This window comes from Asterias rubens, chromosome 16 (assembly GCF_902459465.1).
Source record: "Asterias rubens chromosome 16, eAstRub1.3, whole genome shotgun sequence".
Lineage (NCBI taxonomy): Eukaryota > Metazoa > Echinodermata > Asteroidea > Forcipulatida > Asteriidae > Asterias > Asterias rubens.
This window is the reverse complement of record NC_047077.1, coordinates 8,711,047-8,731,404: the sequence shown is the minus strand read 5'-3', so window position 1 is coordinate 8,731,404 and position 20,358 is coordinate 8,711,047. Positions and strand designations below refer to the sequence as shown.

Below are 20,358 nucleotides of genomic sequence, written 5' to 3'. Positions count from 1 at the left end.
AGTATTTGCTATTATACTATGTCCCCTTTGATACAATGAAATGCCTTATAATAGACGAATCTGCATTTTGTTTTCCGTCCCATTGCCTCGTGTGGGCTGAAACAGTCTTCCTCACTGGTACGGATGCCAGTAGAGCACCAGTGGGTGAAGTTGTAGGAAGTTCCGGACTCTACTATACTTGTTCTTATCGCATTAGAGCACGCGGGTTATTTAGAGTCAGATGACATCCCATGTCTACTGTCATAGAGTAAGATCAATCCCGAGTACCTCCATCAAGCATTCGCCAAAGTTAAAAGTTTTAACAGACTGTTCAATCACCCCTTTTCCCAACTTCAGTAATTTTCATCGGTGCTTCCAGCTACTGTTCATTGTTTTATCTTGTGCGTCAGCTGTCATGGGTCATGACCATGATGGACTTTGGTCAAACTTGGATATGGATACGACCGTTCACACGGCTCAGAAACCAACGTCCCATGTCAAAGAAACTTGTCTTCCAGTAGGGGCAAGTTAGAGCAGCGACCATTTTGTGAAAAAAATTAGCCAAGGTTCCATGGTTACTTATGCATGCAAATATATCCTGAGTACCAGGCAAAATCGCCCAATGGTCGACAAAATGCCCTTTTCGAAACCACGGCTTCGACTCCAGATTCGGCTCAGGCTTTGAGTACGCGATCATGGCTTCAGACGACGAGGGAACGGAGCCTGATGAAGCCGAATCCAAAGCCGAAGCCCCTCACTCGAACTTGCTCTAGGTTAACCCATGGAGGAATTTCTCCATGGGTTAACTTGAGCACGGCCTTTCCACTCTCAAACCCCCGCGTTCCCTATGAGATCGAAAAAGAAAATTGGATACATTGCAAAGCCCCCAAAACAGGGTATTTCCTCATAATTTGGGATCCAACCATCAGAGAGTGAACCCAAAAGAGGTGCCGTCGTTTTTAATCAGATATCCGCTGAAATGTCAGATTTTCAGGCCTTCTGTTAGAAACAGATGTACAGTCTCAATGCCTAATTAACGGGAAGTGTTGAATTTCATACTTGTAATTTTCCCATTGCGTGTGAAGTGTAAAAAAGTCAGGTAATTAATTACAAGAAGTGTTGGGCCAACTCTATACTTATCAGTTACGACAACTGTATTCACCATCACATAGAGCCCGTCACTCACCCAGCGCTAATGACGTCATGATTTCTGGATTGTTTACATTTTAAAGGTGAGGATAAACTCACAATATCTATTTTAAAAACATAAATGCTGCTGCATTGTATTTTTACATTGCATCCTCTATCTTTGAATCGAGACTGATTAAATGTCATCAAAAGTGCCTTCAGATGCCTGGACAAGACTTCAGGCTTGATGAAGTCGTGTAATATTAATTGAATGAGAAATTCTCGAAAACAACGTTACTTCAGGGAGACGTTTCTCACAATGTGTTATATTATTATAAAAGCTCTCCATTGCTCGTTACCAAGTAAGTCTTTATGCTAACATTACTTGTTTGAGTAATACCAATATTCACAATAGTGTCAAGTGCTTTTAACTATTATACTAACATCCTTTAGTAATGCTTTAATTTGAAAGTAGAACATGTTACCCGATTCACTTCGTGCCTGGTACTGATTAGTCATAGGCGGGAAAAGCCGACAGGCAGACGACACGGGTAACATCATCAGGACCATCAAGACCAGGGAAAACCCTTAAAACAACGGATTGAGAGGCCCAGGGGGAAGGAGTGGAGGTATATGACGTCGGGTGACCTCTGTTCTTTATCAACTCAATAGGCAAGATGAACATTTTCTACAAGACAGACATAGACTCGTTGTGTATGACGTCATAAGCCAAACAAGGTCACTGAGGTCAAGGAAGAGCAACTATTGGCTGGGAGTCGTGCGCAGCAGTAAAAAGTCCATAAACTGTCTTCACTTCGGTGACCCATATGTTTAATAAACGCACGTAAGATACATCCTAAATGAATAAGGGCGGGGGGATAGCCTCAAGGGGTCCCTTAACCAATCCCAGGAGGAGGCGGGAGGTTCCCGATACAGTCATTAGGGAGAACACCTTCGGGGTTCTTTGTTCACAAACACATCACTTTAATATTGAGGGATGTTGGCAAATTGGCCACGTGACCAGAGTCGAATAATACATAAATAGGGTAACCAAGTGCGAGAAGTCTGTTTCTCTATTGACTTTGACCGCAGTTATATATGACATAATTTTTTCAATCATTTTTTTACAATATTTTTTAGGCCTGACCCTCCATGCATAAACTATAACTTTGAACAGTAACACTTTCTAACCAACTTTTTTTGTTCAATATTTCGGACGCCGGTAACTTTACGATTTGTATAAATGCATTTTACTTTCTATAGGTCATAGTTATTTTAGTTGATTGATTCATAAAATCTGATGTGTTTATTAAATATTACTGCTATGTGCATTTCTTTGCTAAGCGAACAAGAATTATTGGGGTGCATTCGCAACAAATAAAGCTTTATGTTATGTCGGCTGGTAACTATATAACATGTTAGTTTTTGTGCTAACGGGGTTCATTACGGGTCCTGTTCAGATGAAGGCGATGTGATTACACCTGATCTTTAATTGTTTATTAATCGTCTGGGCGTGTGGCTAGAGCTGATAGACATGTACTTCCTCATTCCCTATACAGTTTGCAGCATGTGACCCCTTCCCATCCACCCTCCTTCTTGCCGTACACCACAAGAGTGATTACAGTCGCTCATGATTTACGTCGACCGATCTAACTTACGTCAGAATGTTCTAGACAAGGCTCTGTATTTAAGGAACGATCTTGACAATTGATTGATTGATATTTAACCGATGTAGAGCAAGGTCTCTTGCTCTATGGTTTTTGACCCAAATGTTACGTCTCTCTCGGACGCCCCAACCAGCGTTGTAACTGAGAAATCAGGGAGAAGTTTAAACCGTGTAAAAACTATACCAAGCCATAGGAGTTGACCCGTGTAGACGTCGACACGGGTCGGACGTCGTTAGAGTGAACTGAAAGGGCCATTGGATTGTGCGTCTGGTTTGGTACAAGCCCCTTCACACGAGGGCAATTTAGCAAGGGTCCCTTGCTATAATTGTAGCATGGTTGTAACATTTTACAAAAATGTACCTCGTGAGAAAAGACAATTGTGTCTACTGTCCAAGTTTTCTTGCAAAATCTTGTCAAACATTGCTACATTTCACAACCATGCTAAAGTTAAACAAGGGACCCCAGTTAAATTTCTGTCGTGTGAATCTAAGACAATCTTGCTCGAGTTTACAAAACAAGATTAAGTTTCATTGACAAAAGCAAGACTATTGGCAGGAAGTGAGCCCTTTGAAATACAGTCCTAATAACCAGGTAGCAAGCATAACATCCTCCAGTCATAACCCAATAATCTTCTCAAATGAGGTTTCATCTTTTCTAAGATATGCACGTGGTGCTATTACAAGATACCCGAGCGACAAACGCAGATGTTCACTTATCATTGCTACGTTGATAAAAAATATCATAAATTCCGATCGTGACTGTTTTCCAAGAACGAAATAGCATAAAACAGCAGACGGATCCATTAAACTCAAGTTATATCACAGCCTAAATAAATAAGGCGAATAGCCATTTCATCACAATGTGTATGGTTTCAAGTTTGACGTAAAACTTGGTGTGTGGCCCCTGTGTGCACTCAAATCGTGGATTATTATCAACTTCAGAGTGCGAATGGAAATGTTTTTTTCTTTCCACGGATCAAAGGGGGAAAAGTTGTCTTGGCTACAAGAATTCATGTTTGTATTTCTGCCAATTCGTAAATTTCAAAAACAGTGGGTGGTAGGTCTATCTATCCGCGATGTGTGACTGATTCGTTTCGAAACCCTCACTATTAAAGGCAATGTATCCGTTAAGCAATCAGTTTTAAAATTAATGGTGTGAACAAAACCTTTTGGTTTGAAGCCTACAACAGCTTTCAGTGAAGCATTTGGAGAAACATTTCATTTTGAGGCATTGTGGTTATGGAAAAATAGATCTGTTTTTATCCCCTAAAATTTGAAAATGAGAAGCGTTACTGACCCGACAGTAACGTCTCTCAGATTGTTTATTCCAATTCTTCCTGCGTGGACATTATTCACTCCGGATTGAAATGAAATGTTCACATTGAAAGGGTGTTTTGTATAATGGATTAAAACAATCAAACGGCAAACAACCAAAGGTATACTTTGACTTTTAAAGCCAGTGGACACTATTGGTAATTGTCAAAGACCAGTCTTCTCACTCGGTGTATCTCAACATACGCATGAAATAACAAACCTGTGAAAATTTAAGCTCAATCGGTCATCGAACTTGCGAGATAATAATGGAAGAATAAAACACCCTTGTCACACGAAGTTGTGTGCGCTAATAGATGGTTGATTTCGAGACCTCAAGTTCTAAATCTGAGGTCTCGAAATCAAAATCGTGGAAAATTACTTCTTTCTCGAAAACTATGGCACATGGTGGCGTTCGGCTTTTGTTTTAATATATTTTTTTCATGGCTGGATAATGAGGGCAGACAATAATATTGTCCGGACTAAGTGTATACCGGGATGAGATTCTGAAGAAGAAAAAAAAGTCTGGAATTTGTTAGTCATGATATACAGTATAATTATTTGACTTCCTTCGTACACTCATCACCCCCGCTAAACTAACACGTCAAAAATAGAATAACACTTGTTTGTTTGTTCTTCTATTTCTGTTTGTTCAATTCTACCAAAGTAAAGGAAAGGGTTCCCAAAGTGATCAGTCAGTTATAAAGGGAATTTGAATCAATCACTGAGGGTAACACAACAAGGAATTTTACTTGAAGCTCGTTGTTTATACTGAAAATAAAGAACACCTAGACAGGTCACAACTGCTGTTCATAGAAAAGTATTTATATGATTGTTATCGATGGTATTGACAATTTTCCAGTCTTTGGACCGTTAATCAAATACAGCATTGAACCGAAAAGGTTATTGTCTATTGCTTGATAGCCCAAGGCAAGGAATGTCTGATATTTTCACGGTTGCCGGGCACACTTTTGTGCTGTCAAAATCCTGACTGATCCTTTTGTTCAAAGTCAAAGTCAAGGTTTGCATTTCTTTGATATTAGACCAGACTTAACATGGAATGTTGCTCTCCAGAGGAACGGAAGCAGCTACGTACCAGCCCTACAATTTCGCCAAGTATTTATTTGTTCAACTCTAAAGTTATGGCCGTTGTCATCACTCGCTGACATTAAAGAGAGGATTGGAAATGTCAAAATTCAATTGTCTGATGTACTCATTTTCCGAAAGATAGAACCCTCATGTGACGGGGCCGGAATTATCCACACACTTTAAAGCTACACAAACATCATAGATGTTTTCTTTACAGTCAAGCACTTTCGAATAAAATTCCACTGTTCGTTGTTTTTATACCGGTAGTTATGTTTTGCTAACGGCTGGAATCTGAACGCACCTCTCGTAAAACTGTCGTTCAAACACATTCCCTTTAATAAATCGTAGACGTAGAAAAATGTTTTAAATCTCAGCAATTCAACACGTGAAGGGATGCAATATAATTAAGTACGTCCGGTCGGTAAATCACAGGCCGAACTTTGGCACTGATCGAATGCATTTCCGGAGTATTTTGGAACATGTGTATACCATTCTGAGCTCGTAATAAATAATCACATGGTAAATAATCAGCTTTGCAGATGTGTACATATAGGCACCATTAAACATTGGGTGATTTGGCCTGGTACCCACACTGCAAAAACTGGGGTGTTAAAATTCTCTTTGTATCTATATGTGACAACACCAACATGGTGTTAATTTCACCGACGATGTGTAGTATATAATAAGGGCCTCAGCATCTGACGTCACACTTCGAGGCTCTTGAATTAACGCCATATCATGACCTCTCATCCATTTTACATAGAGATTCGCAGTCAATTCTTACATATACACATGTACACTTATTACGTTACAAGATGAACAATCAATTTGCACACGTGCGCAAACGATCGAAAGTGCAAGCTGACAATTACGTCATCTCGGACCAATCATAACACAGATATGGATACGTCACAGCACGTTTATCCAATGAAATCATTGCATCCATCGAAATCATTGGGCCTGTAAGACCAGTCCAATTCATTTTTGCGAAAGCACAAAAGCAAAAGGCATGTGTCTTTCAAAACCACTATTCGCCAAAGGTCACGGAAAAACCTAATTCAGCATACAAAGTGTACAAAATATAATCAAAAACAAACACTGATTAACAAAAGTTAACCTTCGCCTTTGCAAAAGGTATATTTGATATAATAAAACTATTAGTTGAAACGTGAATTTTGGAGAAACGTGTTTAGTAAACATGTTTACCAAAATTCACGTTTCAATATGGGCCCATCTCAATGAAGTAGGGCTGGCCAACAGATCTGAAAAGCCATATGATAAAATTATAATTTTCTTGGGCAATCCTTCGTATTTATTTATGAATTTACTTCAAATATTTAGGAGTTTATGAATTTATTCCATTGAAAATAATACATCTATATAAAAATACTTCAACTCGTATATAGACACTATTAATATCGTTGTATTTTTTTATCCACAGTTCTAGCTTGACAGATGAAATGTAGTTCACAATAAATCTCATCCCATCCAGACAAAATAAATACCGTCTAGCGATATGAAACAAGACTAGCAATCTGAAACAAGGCTGTTTATTAATAGATGCCTCTCGTGCACATAAAGGTCGCACGACTCAAAATAGAGTCATCGATAAATCTATCTGACCGGAATGAAAACAGTAACAACCGCGGTAAGTCTTAAACACACAAGACTGTCGAAGCATTCCTTAAAGACGCTGCACACGTTTGGTAATATATTATTGTCAAAGACCAGTCTTCTCACTTGGTGTATCCCATCATAAGCATAAAATAACAAGCCTGTTAAAATTTGAGCTTAATTGGTCATCGAAGTTGCAATAAAATGATGAGAGAAAAAACACCCTTGTTGGACGAATTTGTGTGCTTTCAGATAGGAATAAAATACTTCTAGCTAGAAGTCTTTTATTAAATTACCTCTTTCTCAAAAACTACAATACTTCAGAGGGAGTCGTTTCCCACAATGTTTTATACTATCAACAGCTCTCCAATGCTCGTTACCAAGTCAGTTTTTAAGTTAATATTTGTTTTGAGGAAACGTGTACCTTCCCTTTAAATACTGCAGCAGAATATTTCAGCTCAGTGGCTGAAACAATGTTAACATGAATGGGTAGGCCTATAGAAGTTTCCTTGTTCAAAACAAAACATATCTATGTAAGATGATTAAAAAAATTATGTTCAAACGGAAAAGTAATAGTCATTAAAGGCAGTGGACACTATTGGTAATATTGTCAAAGACTAGCCTTTACAGTTGGTGTATCTCAACATATACATAAAATAACAAACCTGTGAAAATTTGAGCTCAATCGGTCATCGAACTTGCGAGATAAGAATGAAAGAAAAAACACCATTATCACTCGAAGTTGTGTGTGTTTAGATGGTTGAATGGGAAATTACTTCTTTCTCGAAAACTATGGCACTTCAGAGGGAGCCGTTTCTCACAATGTTTTATACCATCAACCTCTCCCCATTACTCGTAATTATTTTGAGTAATTTACCAATAGTATCCACTGCCTTTAAGACACCCGCCAACGCGAAGAAAAGGGGAAAGGGATTTTACTTTTTTTAAAGGGTCTATGTACTTTTGGTAGGACAAAAAACACAATGTCCTCAGATTTACATTAAACTTACACAGTGTGAAGATAAATGATGGTAGAAAGCGTACCTTAAAATATTAGTTGCTGAGGTGCTGTAGTTTTTGAGAAACGAGTAAAACAATGTCATGAAAATAATTTTCGTCTCGGTGATCATGAGACGAAAATTTCGTTAGCATGTAAAAACATATTTTCATGACATTGTTTTACTCATTACCCAAAAACTCCAGCACCTCAGCAACTAATATTTTAAGGTACGCTTTCTACTATACATATCATTATCTTCAAACGGTGTAAGTTTGATGTAAATCTGTGGACATTGTGATTTGTGTTACAAAAAGTACCCAAATCCTTTAACAGACCAAGAAAGAGAAAAGTCTTATATTTAGGCTATATACTGTAAAATAACAATTTTGTTCAACTGGGGTATCCTATAACGCACTTGTATCAAACAAAAGCGTTACTCTGTTGGTAGCCTATCATCTCAAAAGTACAGAGAAAAAGAAGAAAAAGTCTAAATTTATGTTTTTTCTTTAAAAACGCATATTTTTAGCATTTTTCAATACTGCAGTAGAATATGTCAGCTTGGTAGACCCTTATGACGTGTTGATGAAAAAAACTATAAACATAGAAGAGTGTTTCTGTGATTTTTGTTTTTGTTTTTGTTGCCGAAGAAATCATTATTATGTCTTTGTTTTTGCATTGTGACTCATCTCAAAAGTACATAATTCGCAACATATAACCAAAAATATTTGTTGTTCTCAAAACTGATATTTTTAGGATTATAGTCTCGGTTATGAAACGAATTATCTCCACCCTGTGATAGTGAAACTACTTTTGAACTTGGTATGTTATTGTTCCGTCCTACTTGAGAACTTTAATTGGGAACCAACTTAAGTCAGGCCTAAAGGCGATTGCCTTCATGCCCCTTGGTCATTGCCTTGGTGCCCTTGAAATGCTCCAGTACCAATTTACAATTTTGTTTATAGGGTGCCCTTTACCACGGAGAAAAATGCCTTGGTGCCCTTGCCCTTAAAAAAATCATATACGGCCCTGTTAAGTGTTACAGTTGGGACGGCCCAGACGACTTAGTCATCGTGAAATGATATCATAGCTTGAAATCACCTAAAGATGACTTCATGCAACGTGGACAGTTAGCCCCCGCAGGGATTTTTTTCTTTTTCAGTTTCAATCCAAACCTAATGGATTTGGAATGACGGCGGCTTGGGGATCGCAGCCAGTCGTCGCCCTCTCAACATCTCGAACATTCACCCTCGAGAAAATCAAAGACCTCGGCCTTCTAAGATTTGATTGAGATGTGATGACAGCATCTTAAAGGAAACCCACAATATTTCTGAAAGAGGGCAATCGTGAAGGTCTTACACTTTTCACCTTAAGATGCGAGCGTTATAATGTGCATGTTATTATGTAGACAACCTAATCACAATTACACGACGCAATGTACCAAGGGGATGTACACAAAATGGGATTTGAAGAATTGCATGGTTATCAATTTATATTACGTCTGCGGTAACACCATGTGCATACATCTACAATGATTATGAGTAGATTTGTTCAATAGCAAGGCAAGTTATCAAAGAACAAATCTATGCAGCAAATGAGATGCTATAAACAAATTGTGCAGAGATTCACAATACAACTACAGTACGGTGTTAAAAGTCACACCATGGGTGGTGTCACATATACCGAAGAGAGAATACAAGTTAACATCATCTGATGAAACATCAACATGGTTTGTTCTTTGAAAAGGCATCCAAATGGTATACATTCAACGATTTGAACACTTCCTTACAATGAAGGAACAACAAAAATGAGGATGATTTTCCTTTGCTGTTTTCGAAACCAGGCCTGGTCTAGGTCTTGCTCTATGGTTGAGGGCACCGTCAGTTATTTAGAAAACGTGTGCTTTCCTTACGGGAATTCAAACAGTCGGTCGGAACCCAGGCCCGAGCCCAAGCCAAAACCGTGGCTTGGAAAACGGCCATAATAAAGAGTTTAACCCTGCTACACACAGTGACAACTGATAGCGGGATACATGGGTACGTGACTTGTAAGCAGAAGAGATCACACAAATCGAAGCTCCTCTTGCAATCGCGACTGAGGGGTCGACAGTGATTCACTAAGAACGAGGTTGACCAAGTTCAGGATGAGACCGAGGAAAGTTCAATGAAGATGGCGCCGGTGTAGCCTTTGTATAGACGTAGCAGTGTGTGTTGACGTAGTGCCAGGGATCTCCCGAAGACGTGCTGCTTGAAATCTCAAAGAAGGAAAGGAGTCAACGAACTCAAATGTGTCTTTGTTTGCAGTAATATGGATTCCGTTTAGCTGCATGTCCTTGTATGATAACGACAAGGCTCAACGTTATCACACTATAGGTGTTTGGGATGCTACAGAAATGTTTCTCGTGAAAATAGCACTGACACCATGTTTTAAAGCAAACTTCCAAAAGGTTCAGGTTTGATTTGTTTTCTTCGTCTTTTTGTTATCATTGCCTATAGACTCACCTGATAAAAAAAAATATGTTGTAACAAGAATAACCGATACACTTCGTAGAAGTTCAACCACCATTATCTTGTTGTTTTGTGCACCGCGACCAAACAATGCATTTATATCGTCGTAAGTGGTCTCTCGAGTTACCGCAAAAGTGCAATTTTGAGAGCATTAAGAAAACTCGAACATAGGAAAAGGAGGACATCCAATGATTTATTAATGATTATCAAACAGGATGTCCACATTGAGGGCATAGTCAGTATTAGTTGTTTTGAGTGTCATTTAGAATACGAATGATCTTTGGACTATAATTGAAATGGGAAATAAACAAGATGTGGTACGTGATAAGAGATGTTATAATCTTTCATTCTCGTTTGACAGATTAATTTAAATACAAAATACGACAATTTAAAGGAAGATCCCACCCCTTCAAAGTATTAAAGGGGGTGCATTCGGATTGGGCGATTTTTGGGTACAACAATCATTGTTATTTAATAAATATCATTGGAAAGACGTTTTTAAGTAGAACATGATGATCTACAAACATATCCTTTAAAATTTTCTTTAACTTCATAAACCTACACGGTCCGGCATTTTGTTGCAACAAATTTATGACTCCAAAATGGCGGCGGGTACTACTGTAGTTTACGAACTGACAGGAAACCCACATAATTTCGAGGCATATTTGTGGGAATCATAAATGTTTTCTACTTTTAAAACACCTGTCCAACCATTTTACGGTACGGTGTTTCACATTTAAATTTGCCTAATTTTTGAAATGACCTGTATAGGCTTGGTTTTTTTGTTCATTGCAATGCGGCAAGAAATTGATCGACTTTGTGAAATTGTTGCAACAAGGTTCCCCTTCGACAGAGCCTATGGTTCTGATTAAGTGTCGGATTCAGGAATTTGAAGCTTAATACTTTAATTGGAGACAAGGTGTGTTGACATTTTGGAGTTGAAGGTTGGGGTTATGGTTTCCGAAAAACTCCCCATAGAAATGTCCCCGGTATACTGAAATAGGTTTCATTGACCTAATTCAATGCCCTCGCCATCGAATTTGTAGTTCTGCTTTTTGAGTTACTAGCCTTAAACAAAGTTGCTTTAGACCATAACATTTCTGAGAAAATTTTTACCGAAATTAAGTCTATTCTTATTTAACAGCAGCTTCGCGAGCATTAGCAATGCATTGACTGTATACATATCTTACCCAAGAGAGAATCACAATTAACATCGTAGGGTGTTAAAATAACACCAATGTAATAAATTGTATTTGCAGAAATAAGTGTTACTTAAACACCCCATAGTGTAAATTTGTATTTGTTTATTATAAATTAAAGTTTCCTATAGTGAAAGAACCGGCCAAGAATGACGAATGTTAATTTCTGATTTCAAAGTCATTTCAAATATCTCATCATTAGTTCACGTGCCCGCACAGGTGCTCATATGAAGCGGAAATATCATATTGTATAAATTGTTTCTCATACAATTCATCTATCATTGACAATGTGTTTCCTTCTCGTTACGTTTCGTATCAAGCATTACAATGTTCATTCTTTGGCAAGCACTCCAAAAGTTACTGACATGATTCCCTTCGAAGTAATATTGTTTAGACATTTTGTTCACCCAAAACATTTTGACGTTAAAAAAGATCCATGCATGAATCAATTCTCAGACTTCTGAGGATTAGTGTCTGTTCGCGAATGGTGTCACCAGAGATGCGGCTGGTACCTGCAGTTGTCACCTTGCTCAACGTGGATGGATTTGACGTTCTTGTGAAAATACATGGACAGTTTACTTCTGTTTTCTCAGCAAGTAGACACTGTATTCTGCTTAAACTTTCACAAAAGACTTTTAGTTATCTCTCTATACATGTTGGCCTTTAAATTTGAATTACGCTGACAAAAAACAAACAATGATACTTCCTTTAAGATGAGCTACTCGCAATAAAAACAAAACACTCTCGCCAACCAGGAACTAATTAATATTACCAGACACTTTTGACAAATCGTCAGCTCAGGACTGTGAAGGTTATTGGTACAAAATGTCATAACATTGTTTTTCGCATATTTGTGCTCCTGGTTAATGGAGGTTACTACAGTTAATTGATCCAGAGTGGTATTAAAAGTAATGGTTCGTAAAAAAGAAAATTCATTTTCCCAGAAAAATGTTTAGTTGTTGGATTAGATTTTTTTTATTTGTTTGGAGATTTGCCTTTTTCAATTAACGACCTTCACCTAAAATTTGCCGTTTTTATCAATTTGCATTTTAAGAAAATCCACATATTAATGGTTCGATGCAAACAAAATGTGCCAAGCCACCAAACTCCATCTTGCCCCCCCCCCCCAAAAAAAAAAAATGAAAATGTCTGATTGCTGCACTGAATAATATGGCGTTATATCCGTGAATAAATCACTTCACGTTTCTTCCAAATCTATTTACAATCACTTTTCAAAAAAAGTTTAGGCAGCACAACTCTTATAATTAATTCTACAGATTGGTAAACATTTCCCCTAATTGATAATACTTCCGTATAGTGTTACTTGCCCCCCTTTATCAGTGGAGAACATACCTTTGTACCCTTTAAGCCATGAGATTGTATTAACAATGTTTAGATTGAAGACTAAACGAACAGTTTCCTGAAAACGAACGGAACTTTGGGGCTAAAATGTCAGATTCTGACGAATCTTGACTCACTGGTTGATAACCAGGGCAGTGTAACCCAGTGCAATGGTTGCATTTCACTGAATCTAGTTTTCCCAGCCACTTAACATTATATAGTTGTAAACAATTAGCCATGATACTTCACGGATGCAATGAAGGCGATTGTAGAAATTTACAATTTCCTAACAGGGTGCTCTTGTGTTTTTCCTAATGTTTTTTTCTTCCTTTGTCTCCAGGACCATATAGGTGACGAAAATGATCACATAATAAGTTGTAGCCTACCTGCAAAAACCAATAAGTACCAATATTGAATGGGGCACATACTATGAAGTGTGCACGGTGCCCCTCAACACCCGGGAAAGATTTCAAGTACAAGGGCATTTTTTATTATTAATAATGCAAAGTATGAGAGGCAATCTTTCATAAGCTATTACAGGCGGGCGGCTTGAAATAAGACTACCTCACGACGCAATTATACCGAGTTTCGAATTGTTGAACGAGAAGTACACATAACTCGTGCTTCTAAAGTGAATCCGATACGGGTTAATACGACCATCTTCCTCCATGATACGACACTGCAAGCTTAAAGGCACTGGGCACTAATGGGAATTACTCAAAATAATTGTTAGCATAAAACCTGTTAGCATGCTGGAGAGCTATTGATAAGTATAAACATTGTGAGAATTGGCTCCCTCGGAAGTGACTTATTTTGTTTTTAAAAAGAGGTAATTTCTCACTCAATTAATAAAATACTTCAGCTGAAGCCTTTTATTATGCATGGGTGTTTTTACTTGCAATTTCGATGAACCAATTGAACCCAAATGTTCACATGTTTGTTATGGACGAGTTACTCATCTTAACTCGAGACAGGATTAATTCTAGCGTTTCGTGAAATCATCTGCAGTGCCTTTAAGCACGGCTGCATTACAACATAATTGCAGTATCCCTGGGCCATACTGAGACCCAAAGAGCTCATAAATGAACCCTGATGCTCTCTGGCTCTGAATAGTAAGTACTCCATGAAACCAAAGATGAATGATCGTGTTCCAATCTCCACGCTAAATTGTATTACATTATAATGCTCAAGATGCGGTAAGATGCTGTAGTCAAAATTCAGGGAAGTTCAGTTGTGGTTTCCATCAGGGCTTTTGCAGTCCCAATTTCATTGATAAATGAGCAGATGGTGAATGTAACATGGTACGTTGGCTGGTAACAATATTCAGGTAAGCATAAATTTGTTATGCTTAGCTATTTTTGTTTTTGCTTAAGCGGCTCTATGAAATTGAGTCCAGGCCTATATGCTTCGTTTTTGAAAGGGCAATGGCACCAAGGCATTTTCTCCTTGTTGATAAAGGACACCCTCTGAGGAAATTGTAAGTTTCTATCTGGAGCATTTCCAGGGGGCATGGATGCAATTGCCTTCGCTGCATCCATGAAGTATCATGCCTGTTTATCTACTATGGGTTCGACCAAACTCAACCAATTCAAGGAAGTTGGATGGCATTCAAAGCTTTATGGCCATGACCTCATCCCCGTTCTCCAGAGTTCGTGCTATCAATATTAATTTCCTGCTTTGTTTTGGCATTACAACAATTTAAATGTCCAAAGAGTCAACCTCTTACCCCTCCACTTGTTGTTCTTCAGTGAGAATGTTACTCATTATGGACACTTGGGCCATCGAGAAAAGGACACGTGGTCTTTTCTCTATGCAAACACCAAGCATAATAGGCAAGTACTGACTAGGCCTATACAGCTTCTGTGATCAGCTGTATAGCTGCACTCTGGTTCGCAACGATTGACCCCGGGGATCCCCCTTCCTGGCATGGAGCCTGACTGGTCATCTCTAAGACAGTGGAACATTGAATGGGTCAAACTGATGCAGAATCTCTTTCATTTGTATATTTCTGTAAATTTGTAATTATTGAATTCTTGTTGTCCATTGTTATTAGGCTTTTGTCTCTCCAACGAATACAAATTTCATGTTTTTTATCTCTAGACAATAAATAATTGCAATCTTTTAATTTCAAATCTTTAAATTTCATTTTAAATAAGTTTCCGGGTCATCCTGCTGACACAGAATTGGCTCAGGTCCCTGCCTGAAATTTGAGCCATTTGTTGCAACGGCTTCACCCAGCCTCATGTCGGATCAAAACAGAAGACTCAATGCCCAGTTCATTTAAATAACTAACTCCATGAACAACTTAATTGTTTTCAAACATAGGTCACTAACCAGGAGCTTTGGATAGTATAACGCATTTTGAGAAACATTTCATTTCGAAGGGAAGAAGAACTACTAACCACGGCAAAGCTTCTCAGATTGTTCCTGCGTGGACAAAATTCGCTCCGGAGTTTCGCTGATATCTCAAAAGCGAGACTTTAACATAACATAGAAAATTTAACATTATTTGTGTTGTATCACAACTACATTTATATAAATCGATGATAAAAACAACCGAACGTTTAAAAAAAACAAAGGTATGCTTTGCCTTTATGTTTCACAAGCATCCATGTGTCAATAAAACAGTTGCCATTTAAAACTGATGCACCATTACGGATACACTGTCACACAGCTGTAGAAACGCACAGCCAGCATGGTGGAAAATCACAGCTAAGCAAAAATGAGCAAAAGGTTTAAATTGTTGTAACATCTACGCCATTCCATGCCAGCACATCGGTCAATCAATTGCTAGGCAGGTGCTACCATGACAAGATAAACCAGGTGCCTGAAATAAACCCAGTCCAACGAATGAAATCTATTATTTATATTCCATTTTATCATAAAAGCAATCCCATATGATACACAGACGCCTGGCACACCTTAGCCAAAATGGAAGATAAAATAGTCAGATGTTGGTTTATACAGTATTTATTTAATTTGGCGCCTGGCGTCTTTCAGATATAATCGTATCCAGGTGCCGTCTCAATAGAGAGCCAAAAAGGTGATTAAGTGTCTTTGATTCTGTTACGGGGTGCTGTTGCAATGACTTTGTATTTTTTTAGGAATTGACAGAGAAATGTTGTTTATAATGAGTAAAAGACAAGCTTGATGATATTTTGCTCAAAAACTTAAAGGCAATTACTCAAAATAATTATGAGCATAAAACCTTACTTGGTGACGAGTAATGGGGAGAGGTTGATGGTCTAAAACATTGTGAGAAACGGCTCCCTCTGAAGCGCCATAGTTTTCGAGAACGAAGTAATTTTCCACGAATTTGATTTCGATACCTCAGATTTAGAATTTGAGGTCTCGAAATCAACCATCTAAACGCACGGGTGTTTTTTCTTTTATTATTATCTCGCAACTTCGACGACCAATTGAGCTCAAATTTTCACAGGTTTTGTTATTTTATGCATATGTTGAGATACACCAAGTGAGAAGACTAGTCTTTGGCAATTAACAATAGTGTCCAGTGTCTTTAAAAGGAGAAGACATGTATCAAAAAAAATGTGATAAAATAAACATTTCAAAATGCAATGAATGACAAAGTTTCAGGAAAAAACATATCTACAAGTTCAAACATTTTGTTTAAGCGTTCAAGTCGGTGAAAGATAAACCATAATAACTATATTATTAAAAAATTGTACTGGAATTCCTTTGGGTATCGTGGGAACTCAGGACGAAAATGTACTACATAGAATATTGAATAACAATCAGTGCCTGGCATGGCCAAATAAGTATCATTTAAAGGCACTGAACACTATTGGTAATTACTCAAAATAATTGTTACTTTACAACGCGAGCAAATGGAGAGTTGTTGATAGTAAAACATTGTGAGAAACGGCTCCCTCTGAAGTAACGTACTTTTTTAGAAAGAGGCAATTTCTCACTAAAGACGTAGGCCTGGAGACCTTTGTGTATCAATGGTGTTTTTACTTTCATTATTCTCATGCAACTTCGATGACCAATTGAGTTCCAATTTCCACAGATTTGTGATTTGTATGCATTACAAGTGAGAATACTGGTCCTTGACATTTACCAAATGTGTCCAGTACCTTTAAATTGTAGAGGCTATATCTTTGTTTCAGAGTTAACATTTCATCCTGCTTCCGTCAACTTCCTGAAGATACCAATAAGACAGCGTGCACAGACGATAACACACAGCGATTCACTACGTGATAGAATGCGCGCTAAAATGGCATAATCCCCCAAGCTTATTGACCCATAAATATGGCTTATAGATGGATTGCACATGACGTCATTGACCGCCATCTTTGATGAAATGTGCACTCGTGAAAGGCTACGAACTTGTGATTTTTTTTAAAGAACAACAATTACTTCTTTAGCGCAAACACTGTTGGTAGCTAGATCATCAGATCAATAATAGGATTCCTAATCATCAGACATTCTTTGAGACCATTCCTCTAACTTTCTCAACTCAGGGGGGGCATACAACAACAAGCTGCTTAAATCAACACTAAGGGGTTAATCAAAAGCAATACTGTTTTAGTCTCTCATGTTCCCATTTATAATACACCTAGATTAAGAGATGCAATTGTGATAGGGTGCCTGGAATCTAACCCACACTGAAGATTCAACCATTAGAACTTGAGCCCGATCCAGTCAACTGCTCAGCGAAAAGGAATACAAGGATTGTGCAAAGCGAGTTTAAACCTTTTTTACAAAGGACCCTGGACACTCCAAAAATGATTGTCCTTGCACGAGGAACATTTTGTAAAATGTTTACAACCATGCTACAATTTCTCTCGTGTTAAAGGGGCTTACAGCTGGTGCATCGCAATATTGCAATATTCCACGGTCTTATGTAAAAACTCAACCCAATATATGCACATCACGACGGCCTGGGCCCAATTTCTGCTTAAGCGGAAAGTATTGTTTTACAACTCTCTGCTAAACAGAAATGAGCAGAATACCAATCAAACATGGCACATGTTACATGGTAGATTGGCTGGTAACCTTGTTCATGTACTTTTGTTGCGCTTAGCATCTTTTCGTGCGTAATCACCTTTATTGAAAATGGGGCCAGGCTGTCACCATCCATCATCCTCGATGAAACCATTTTGATCTGGCAAACACGAACAAAGTATTCCAACAATCGAAATACGCATTCAAAACAATGCCAATTATTGCAGTTCATACATAAAAACATGCAATAATCCTCAAGGCATCCATAATGAGAACATGGCGTGAAATATAACAAAAACCTAGACGTAGTATTCACCATGGAATGCGCTGGCAGATGGCACCCAATTTCACGACTCACTCGCCATCACACATGCGCAGAACATCCTTAGTTATAACATAATAGATGACGTCATGTAATCAATATCCAGGACAAGAACAGCTTACAAATCAAACAGATATTAGTAAAGAATTCCAATGAGCTAATCGATAATTCCTAATTGCTATACTAATCAGAATCAAATTTGTTTTCATGTTAGAATCAGACGGAAATATCTTATGAATTTTAACCCAAATGTTAGGCCTATAGCCTTTACAACTACCGTAGACTATTTCTCATATGTAACTTAAGGCTTGTCATCATAAATGACTGTTTTAGTGGGGGTCAATAACAACTCGAGGAATACTATATTCAATTGGAACTCTTCGGGAAATATCTTATGAATCTAAAAGAAAATAACTGCATTAGTTGGGGTCAATAAAAAGACTTGAGGAAAGACTATTCCGTTGTACCACTTGGGGAAATATCTGAGAATTATAAACCAGGTATTACAGCCTTCACAACCAAAAATTGAAGAGATATTTTGTTCATTAACTTTACTTTGTCTTTATAAAGAACTGTTGAAGTCAGGTTCAATGATATTTAGACTTGGACAAATACTACATGTATATATTCCCTTGTAAATGACACTTGGAAAACAAACATTTCTCTAAACATGAATAATGAAAACATCGTGCCCAGACAGCTGTGTAAACAAAAAGAAAATAACAAAATAAAAATCGTTAACAAAATGGAAAAAAACCGACTAGACTCGAATTCTCCGTACGAGTATAATACACTAAATTTACGTTCACTATTTTCTTTCATTTCAACCAACAATTTGATGACAGGTTAATGCTGTTGGTTTTGCATGTCAACCATAAGCAGACAAGCAATCATTCTTTCCAGCTAAAGCCATGAATCCAAAGAGAAAATGCATCTCGTTATAATGTGATAAACAGAAACATGTGACATATTGGATGGTTCGGGCTTTTGTATAGCAACCTCCAGATGAGCAAACCCTGGCACCATTGTGTCATACACATCTATTCAGAATCCTGTATGGGTGTTCACCGTCTCTTCTGTAACTACGCATAAGCTTGCCCCAAATCATGAGACATTATAACTGTCTCGATAGTCTGAGGAATTCAAATTTAAGTGGTAACTTGTGATGATCAAGTTGGGCATTATACCAGACTACATTCAAATCTAACACGCAAATGGCTTATGAGACATACAGAAACATAATTATGACTTGTTGTATCAGGTCACGTATAAACATAGAGCAAGGAAGAGAGTACACTGTATGACTCAAAACTATGATTTAGAACAATCTAGGGTCCCTCGTTATTACAGTGTCAGAAACTATGACATGGTGAACATATTAAGGACAAATCATCGTTTACAGAAACTGTAACGAATTGAAGATAATTTGGGACAAATCACCGTTGACATGAGGTACCGTCGTAAAAATAAAAACTTCGCCAGCCGCCATTTTAGACAGTGAACTCTCGTAAAGGAATCAACCGTCTTTTACCAATGGACAGATCGGAGAATTAATACAATATTGTTAACATACTTTCCAAATACAAAGTGAAATCATATTACGTCAATAAAATTCCGTAGCCATCACAAGAAAAACCATGGAGGAAGCCATTGGTAAACTTAAACATCACTGTTTCCCACACTTCCATTACTATAACGTTGATGTGTGACGGTTGTTTATCAAGCAGACTATTAAACAGAGTGACTTTTTACGATTATAATAATAAGTTGCAACAGCATGACGAGTACAATTACAAGTACATGTTGAAATTCAAATGCATTTGGGCAAATTTCTGTAATCGAATTCATGATCTAAGCCCACCCCAACCTGGTCCATGGCGATTTGACAGCAAGTTCAGTTCCCCAATTAAGATTTCTTTCACCCAAAAGTTCTTCACCCAAAACTTGAGTCATTTCGATCTGTAAAAGTCAAAGCTGTTATAATTTCGAATATTGTTCTGCCCTTTAGGAGCCTAACCCAGGACATCGGCACAATCATGGCGATTATTTTGACAACAAGTTAAAGGCAGTGGACACTATTGGTAATTACTCAAAATAGTTATTAGAATAAAACCTTTCTTGGTGGCGAGTAATGGGGAGAGGTTGATGGTATGAAACTTTGTGATAAACCGCTCCCTCTGAAATGCCATAGTTTTCGAGAAAGAAGTAATTTTCCACGAATTTGATTTCGAGACCTC

At 37.9% G+C, this 20,358-nt stretch overlaps 1 protein-coding gene across 1 annotated transcript in view; it reads right to left on the bottom strand.

Annotated features, from left to right (window-relative positions):
- Positions 1–680: 680 nt before the first annotated feature.
- Positions 681–20,358, bottom strand: part of LOC117301089 — a 36,235-nt gene continuing 16,557 nt past the window's right edge. Inside the window, exon 2 of the mRNA XM_033784972.1 lies at positions 681–824. Coding sequence (XP_033640863.1) covers positions 681–824 — 144 coding nt within the window. The remainder of the gene's footprint in view (positions 825–20,358) is intronic.